This window comes from Melospiza georgiana, chromosome Z (assembly GCF_028018845.1).
Source record: "Melospiza georgiana isolate bMelGeo1 chromosome Z, bMelGeo1.pri, whole genome shotgun sequence".
Classification (NCBI taxonomy): Eukaryota; Metazoa; Chordata; class Aves; order Passeriformes; family Passerellidae; genus Melospiza; species Melospiza georgiana.
The window spans coordinates 21,802,346-21,810,724 of record NC_080465.1 but is presented as its reverse complement, the minus strand read 5'-3'; the positions used below and the strand labels follow the sequence as shown (position 1 = coordinate 21,810,724).

The 8,379-nt window shown below is 42.9% G+C and overlaps 1 protein-coding gene across 1 annotated transcript in view; it reads left to right on the top strand.

Moving 5' to 3' along the window:
- The first annotated feature begins 365 nt into the window (after positions 1-365).
- LOC131095635 (E3 ubiquitin-protein ligase KCMF1-like) overlaps positions 366-8,379 on the top strand; it is a 46,915-nt gene continuing 38,901 nt past the window's right edge. Inside the window, 1 exon segment of the mRNA XM_058043625.1 lies at positions 366-915. Within this exon segment, the coding sequence (XP_057899608.1) occupies positions 366-915 (550 nt within the window).

The window sequence follows — 8,379 nt, the reverse complement described above, 5'->3', positions numbered from 1 at the left end:
CACGGCACACTGTGGGCATCCTTTCCACAGAGCTGGAGTTTAACTGAAGGACACTTCTGGCAGTCCTCTGAGGGCCAGACAAAAGCAGAACCCGGAAAAAACAAAACAAAAAAACCCAAAAAACCAAACCAAAACATAAACCACAAAAACCTCCACAAACAAAACAAACAAACAAACAAACAAAAAAAAAAAAAAAAGAAAAAAACCCAAACCACGAAAGAAAGACTCCTTGTGCCTTGTGCCTGGAGTCGCAGCTCCCCAAATCTAGCAGAATGAGTAACGCGATCAGTGACAGAACGCCGGCTCAGGGCACGCAGTTCTCTGCCGCTCTTTCTCCGCTCCTTTTACATGAAAAAAGCTGATTAATGCGTGTCCTTTGGGTCAGGCCGGTGCTGGGTTCCGTTACCTCCACTGCCTCCTTGCCCCGGGCGGAGCCCGCCCTGGCCCGGCAGCCCGTGCGGGAGGGCCGCCGCCCTGTCGGGGAGTTTCCTCTTCCTCCAGCAGCGCGGCCGGGGCGGGAGGAGGAAGGGGAAGGGGCAGGGGCCGGGGCCGGGAAGGCTCCAGCGCGGCCGCCGCCGTCGCTGGTGCGGCAGGGGCGGAGCGGCGCGGGAGGCGGCGCCAGCGGCCGGCGGGGCCCGGAGTCACCGTGTCACGGCGCCCGGGAAGCCGTTGCCGCCGGATCCGCCCCCCGCAGGGCGAGCGAGGAGGCAGGAGGAGGAGGAGAAGGAGGAGGAGGGAGGCCGGGTCCTCGCCGCCTCTAGTGTTTTCGCCCCCTTCCCGGCCCAGCCCCGGCCCCTCTCCTCTCGCACCGGGGTGGCGGCGGGGGGCGAGGCCGCAGCGGCGCCCGAGCTGCCCGCGGGAGCCCCGAGACAGGCCTGGGCCGCCGTCTCTGGACTAGGATGTCCCGACATGAAGGTGAGCGGCGCGGGGCGCCCAGGCCGCTCCTGGCGGCGGCGGTGGGGCCCGGCCCGGCGGCCTTGGGGGCCGATCATCATCATGGCGCCGCCGGGAGCGGGGCCCGGGGCCCGGCGGCGGAAGGAAGGAGAGGCCCGGGCGGGCGGGCCGCGCTCTGCAGTGTCATAGCGGGGGAGGCCGGTACGGCCCGTTCGCCGCGCGGCCTCCGCCGGGCGGGGCCGGGCCGCAGGTACGGCCGGTGGGGGGGTCGAGCCGCCCCGCTCCTCCGCCCGAAGGACGGGCGGAGCGAGGTGCGGCGTCCCCGGCGGGCCCGGCCGCCGTGGGTGGGCGGTGGCGCGGGGCGGCCCTGCCGACGTGTCGGCCGCGGCCGGTCCCGCCGGGCTCCGCGCTCCAGGGCCCCCCTGGGTGCCAGAGAAGCGGGGCCCGGGGCAGAAGTGTGCGGGCAGTTTGCCTGGCCCTGACGAGGGGTGGGTTGTGTTCTGGCGGCCCCGTGATCTGCCCGTTTTCCCTCGGTTTTGCCTTGCGGCCGAGAAGGCCGGTGCTAGTGTAGTAGTGGCATGTTTGAGGCCGCCGGAGAAACGTGTTCTCTGTGTGCTGCTTGCCTCTGGTCCCGTTGTGTTTACCGCCGTGCAGGAGTTCAGTGGATAGTTAGTCAGAAGGAGCAGGGTGGAGGGAGAGATGGAAGCTAAGAAAGGAACTTCTGCAGGAAAATGATGGGAGTATGAAACCAGGAGAGAAAGTTGCTCGGCTTTTCCGTGCTTGTTTACCAGTGGGTAAAGTGTTTGAACTAGTATTTTATAAAACCAAGGCTTGTCGTCTGAAAAGATAACTTTCTGCCATGTTACGAACATGATACAATATTGCCCTAATTTTCTCTTATCTAATTTATAATTTCTACATTTTATCTAATCTTAAAACATTTTGACAGAAACATTATAGGAGAATTCGATATTTGTGGCTCATACTACTGGCTTCTAGTTGGTGGCTTGATTTTAGGCAGGGCTTTTGGTGTACGTTGCAGTATTTTGCAGACTTCTTGTTTGTGCAAGTACGTGCGCATCTTTATCAAAGAACTGTCCTCCCTGAATCAGCTAACTTTTTTTGGTTGTTTACTTGTTAAAGCTTACTAAGGCTGCTGCTTTTTCTCCCATTCCTCCCCCTGCCTTCATGTTTTCCCAGGAGGGTGGAGATAGACTTTTTTTAGTAAAAGATGCAGTTTTTAACTGAAATTAAATGATTGATCACAAAGTTGCTATTGGTGGTGGTGTAGTAGGATTATGCAGTCTGCAAGTATCTGCTCTTATGCATGTATCCATAATACTCTCTTTAACGTACAGTAGTGGAATACAGGCTTTTCTGACTTGAACAGGTTAAAATTATGCGAGTTTTATCATAGTCATAAGTGATATCATATGTTGTTCTTTAGTGATTTTCAGTGATAACTGCATGATTTTCAGTGATGACTGCATGGACTATTATAAGAAGCAGTGATATGTGTGAAAAAGACATTCCATCCCTTTCTTTTTGTTAAAATAGAATTTGAAACTAGGTTTTCTTGTGTGTTTCTTATGGAGACTATAGCATGAATTTTCCTTTCAGTTGTAAAGTGTTTGTGGCAGGGAAAATTACATTTCCTGTCTTTGATAATTGTTGGTGTTTGTAAAAGAGTGACTTTGTATGAAATCTGGCTTAATATTCTCTTTCCAAAGCAGATTCTTTTAGACACACCTAGTTAGGAAAAAAAGAGATAATTCCCTTATTAATTACCTAATTGGTCAGCGAGTGTGAGTTTTGAATCCTGGACGTGGACTTCTCAGGTGTGTGTGTGAACAAACAACGCATTCCTGAAACCATGAGAACACTGTGAGATTTCAAATGACATCTACCACTGTATCCTTGTGATTTTTTTTTTTTTTTAAAGCTAGTCTGTCTCTTAATTTCTCAGAGATTCTCCTCTTACTTCACACTTCAGGTATGTTCTTTAAGGCAACTTTAGTTACAGGAATAGAATAACACATATTAGTGTGGGAGGGATGGCTTCCCGGCTTTGTGGAGAAGAGGTTTGGGGCCTTGATTTTGGTAGAACTCTGGAAATCCATAGAGATTATATACTCAAAAAGAAAGGTGATTCTTGCTTCAGAACTGTGCAAGGTTATTCACAGCTTACAGTTTTTGATCCAGTATGACTAGTCTGGAGATGGCTGTCTTGGAAGAGTATGGGGAAAAGCAAGTTTTAATCATGTTTATGTTAATTTCTTTCTCTTTTTTTTTAAATGATCCGTACACAAAGTTACAAACAAGATTTATTGATATTTCTTGGCAGAATTGGGATGCTGTACCAGTTTGATGGTGGAAACATAAGTATTTGAGTGTGTAAATGCTGGAGAAGTTAGAATTCTAAAAGCTTGGGACTTGAAGTAGGCTGTAAAGCATCTGAGGGAGATTTACTTTCCATTGGGCTTTCTTGACTGCCTCTTTGAGATAATAATCTTTACAAAACAATTGTTTGGGGTATTTTGGTGATTTGGCTTTGTTGTTGCTTTTTAAAAAGTGAGATTTTGTTATCCTTCACAAAAAGTTTCACCACAGCCTGCCTTTTCACTGTGCTCTCATTTTGCATATGAGGTTCCTCCCAAATCCAGGAAAATGGACACCAACTAGAATTTGAGTTGATGTTGCTTCTTTTAATGTGTTTATTCAGTGTTCAAGAGACTTCCTTGGTAATACTGTCAAGAGTTAAGTACTTAGCTCTCGGCATTGCTAGGCTCTTCTAATTTTTCAAAACCATTTTTGTTCTGTGATTTGGTGCTAAGAGGCTAGCCTTTGGTTTTGTAGAATGCAACATGAGGTCATTCCCTGGTCTTGGTATTCATATCGTTCCCCTTTATAGGAGCAATATGCTGTGTTTCTCTGGGTTGACCCCTCTGTGGGGGAATAGGTGATGGTGTAATATTTGGCAGCCTACAAGGAACAGGTAGGTAATTTTTTTTTTTTTACACTGTGGAAAATTTATGAAGAGGTATTTTGCTTCTTGCAGGTTCTGTTTTTTTGTGAACATGTGGCAATGATTCTCTTATTTGGCAGTAGACACGACCCAGGACAGCAGAAAAATTGCAAATTGTGACTTCCAGTAATATCATTACAGGACCATTTTTGCAACTTGTTTTGTGGAACTAGGTCGCAACAGCATTAACTGGCCTGGGTTCAAATTCCCTACAGCTGGCATCTCCAGAGGGCTCCCAGTTCCATATCACCTGCATCACTTTGTTCTCCATCTCTCATGCTCTTTGCCTCACTCCCAAACCCAGTTCCATCCTGTTCTGCTTCTTCTCACTAAAGGAGGTAGTCTTTAAGCTTCAAGGAGCTATCAGCAATGTTCTGGGTTTTTTTGCAGGTTCCCATTTGTCAGTACTTCTTACAAAATCAGCAGGTAATCCTAGTCCCAAGTGAAGTAAATTGTGAATGGATGGTGGTAACACAGTAGGGAGGGAGAACAGTGACTGTCAGGAACCACGTGGCCTTTCCGAATATTCTTCTCTGGCTTTGAGATCCTTTTAGTGCAGGGAGCCGGTGTTTCTGTTCTCCTTTTCTTTGTATACATAAATGTGTTGCTTAGAGATATCAAAATCAAGTGCTTATTTGTATTGGAAGAGTAAATAAGTAAACTTTTTTAAGGAAATGCATATAACTTAATTTTTGAAATTCAAGAAATCAGTTAGAGTTGAATATATACCAACCACATGAAAACCATTAGTACAAGGGTAATGTTAGTTCCAGTCCTCTGGCTATACAGTGAAAAGATTGGGAGTCTGGGTTGATGATGTTTTCTGTAAGGTCACAATATAAAACATAAAACTTAATCTGAAACAACCTTTTTAAAACATTAATAGCAAGAGAAATTTCTGCTCTTTGTAGTGATGCAATCTACAAAGTGTCATACTTGAACTGCAGAAGGATACTACAAACTCCAGTGCTCAACCAGTTGATACATAACTTAATACTTCATATGGTGTCGGTTAGAAAGGTGCCACACAAAATGCAGAATTAATATATTTTTGCATGTAAAACTTCTAATTCACTTAACAAGACTACATCTTTTTCATGCAAAGTACCCAAGGTATAGTGTTGGTGAAGAGTGGCGTGTAGTAGTGAAATGTGCCTCTGTGAGACTAGTTACAACTTGCTGCCTTCCAGTGCTTACTTTGCTTGCATCTCCTCCAAACAAGGAGTTTGCTGTATTTCACAATACAGAATAACCATAAATTCTTTCCTATGTTGCTGCCATTGTGATCTCTTTTGTAGAACATAAATCTAGATTAAGTTGTGCATATAACATAAAACGGTTAGATTTTTTTGAATTTGCAGTAATATTTGAGTCTTTCGAAGCATTTTCTGACTGCATATGCAAAGTGTTTCATACTCTTGTTCGTTTTACTCTATGGAAGCATATTACTGCATCTAATTACAGATGTAGTGCAGTATCTGAAAATGAGTTAGTGTGACAATTTGACTAGCAAGAGCCCTGTTTAGGCACAAAAATGTTAACATTAAATGTAAACAGCTGCAAATGTGATTGGAAATATTTGAACACAGTAATTTGCTTTTTTATTAAACTTATTTGATTTCAATAGAAAAGTGAATCATCATTTAATGATAGAAAGAGCTGGAAACAGAATTCATATTTTAACTGGTAAGATACTGGCTTTATGGAAGCTACATTTTAATAGAAGGGTTCTTTCTCTGGTTTAGGAAGCTGTGTGAACCAAGCTGCTGCTGTTGCTGCAGAGTCTGAACAAGGTCCTCCAAAAATGTTTGTAAAGGGAGCTTTTTCTCTCAGGTCTTTATAAAAAATAATTGCACCATCACGAGAAAAGGGAGAAAAAGATCAGATATAAATTACTGATGTTGAAAGGCTGATAGCCTATATCTTAAGCAGGAAAACTGGAACAGAACTGTGATACTTTTAGCAGTATTGGGTGGGGGTGAAGAGAGAAAACAAGTGGTAAAAAAGCTCTCTTTCATATGTTGATTTGAACACGAAGGGATTTGGGGGAAATTTATAGAGCTGTGAAAATTGCTTGAGTGGTACTAGAGAAATAAAATTCATACATGTTAAATAAAAAGAAGAAAGCTTTTCAAATACTTTTGCATGTTTACATTACTGATAACATTTGAGGGAGAGTTGTTTGTGTTCATTGTTGTGTCTTTATTGTTAGATTACTTCTGTTATTGTTAAATACGAAACCAAATCAGTGACTAATACAAAAAGTGTTAATACTTTCAAGAAGCTGCTGGACACAGCAGTATATCTGAAGAATGTTGCTCAGGAATTGGGATGTACCAGAGACAGATTGCAGAGACAGCAATAATTCAACCTTGTTTGGGTATCTTTATTTTGTGCACAGCTGCATATTATCTACTCCACACCGCCCTGCATTCTTTAGGGTGTGCAGGATAGTTCTCTATGTTAGACCACTGCTCAGTCTTTGGGAGTGTACAGCAGATAAGCAGATACAGATATTATAGAAAGAAAGGATGGCCAAGGTGTTGATAGCGGAGCTTTGTTGTGGAAAGCTGGATCAGCTATCCTGTCCTCTGTTGCAGTTCATGTGAACTGCTAGGCGAGTTACTTCGTCAAGAATTCATGGGTAATTGTTAGCTGTTTGTTCCTTATGAAGACCTGGTTTGGGATTTTGGGATCTGAGCATTCACACCTGCAGCTGTGTTAACTCAGCAGTGAGCTTTGAAAGAACACTTAGTTGTAGAAAATCAAGAATTCTTAAAAATCCATCCTTTAGCATCTCAGACTGTGTGACTGAGTTCAGCAGACTTTGAGTTTTATTCTTCACATGCCGTATTTTCCCTCTGTTTCAAGAGAAGAGAGATCTTGCTTAGAAGTTGTTGTTGAAGTTAATTCATTGATGTTTGGGCTGCGCTGAAATGCTGTAGTTAAAATGCTTACAGAGAGAAGGCAGTGAGAAAATTCATAGTGAGTGCAAATTTCTTTGAACTCTGTGATAACTGAGGGCTCATGCTCACCAAGGACAAAACAAACACGGGCTCTCTCCTGTTTGTTTACTGAACATTGTGCACACTGGTGGACTGAGTAAGGTGGCATTTTTTAAGAAAGGAATATAATTATGTTAGATGACATCTGATGGGTTCTGACCATAGGTTGATACTTTGGATACATATATTCTAATGTGGGTAAGGTAGTGAACTTTCATGATTTTTGTTCCTGGAATCATTTGGGGTAAATCCTCCACATGCAATGTGTTCTTCCCCTTTACAGGATTTACAACAGATAAGCAGATTTGGTAGCTGTAGGTTCTGAAAGTGGAGACATAATGGAGAAGGGTATACAAAATTTCAGCTATAGGCAGAAGTGTTGCACACTCATGCAGAAACAGCATTATTAAGGCAGATCAGAAAACTCAAGCAGAGTGCTGTTAGTGACTCAAGAGGTAAGGGTGTGTGAGGGGCAGTTATTGCATGGACAGAAATTGAAAAGATGTTTGCCTCAGAAAGGCTGATAGAGAATTTGAAAGAAAGATATCACTGCATAAAAAATAATCTGTGGTCTCCCTTTTCAAATACAGGAAGAAATTCCATTAATTCAAGGGAAGGAATAAAATTGAACTGCTTTTTCGTACACTGTGTGATGAGATTATGGAGACTATTTATTGATTGTTCTTGAAGCTACCTCACATCCAGATTTAACAGTTAAAGCTTTGGATTTTATCTTAAACTTTCTGCTCCATGTATTTTAACTACTTCTGATTGAAGTTTGGTTGTCAGGGATCTTCTTAAACTTTCTGCTCCATGTATTTTAACTACTTCTGATTGAAGTTTGGTTGTCAGGGATCTTAAATCTTACCTCTCTTTCCTTTAAGCATCACTTGAGTGTCTGATTGAACTTTCTCCAATAGTTTTCTGTATATCTATACCTAATTGTTATCCACATTTTTTTCTCAGTGTAGCATTTTGATACAGTAAAGTAAGCATTTGGAATTCAGTGTGAGGCATAGAGACAAGCTCATTAGTTTCACTGTTTCAGAAAATATGTATAAACCCAATGTTTCAGTTCAGATCTACTTGAAAAGTTTTGTGTGGCTTAGTGCCATTTACTAAGTTTAGAAGTGAGATCAGTGCCAAGTAAAAATTGTGAGGCAGCATCGCAGAAGCCTTGGAGTTGTGTATCAGAGGTGTGTGCAGGTAATGGCTTTATTTCTACCACTTGAAGTTACTTGTCATAGTTTGGAACTAATTTTTAAGTATGACTAGAAGTCACTAGAGCCTCTGACACGTTACAAAGAAATTACTCTGCCCCACCTGCCAGGTTTGTTCTGAGAATGTAGTTTGAGTAAGTTGATAGGGGGAGGATGAATGGATTCACTTGATGAAATTTTCATTTTCTTTCGTTTTTAATGTTTAAATATTTGTAAAAAATTTTAAGTATAGTCT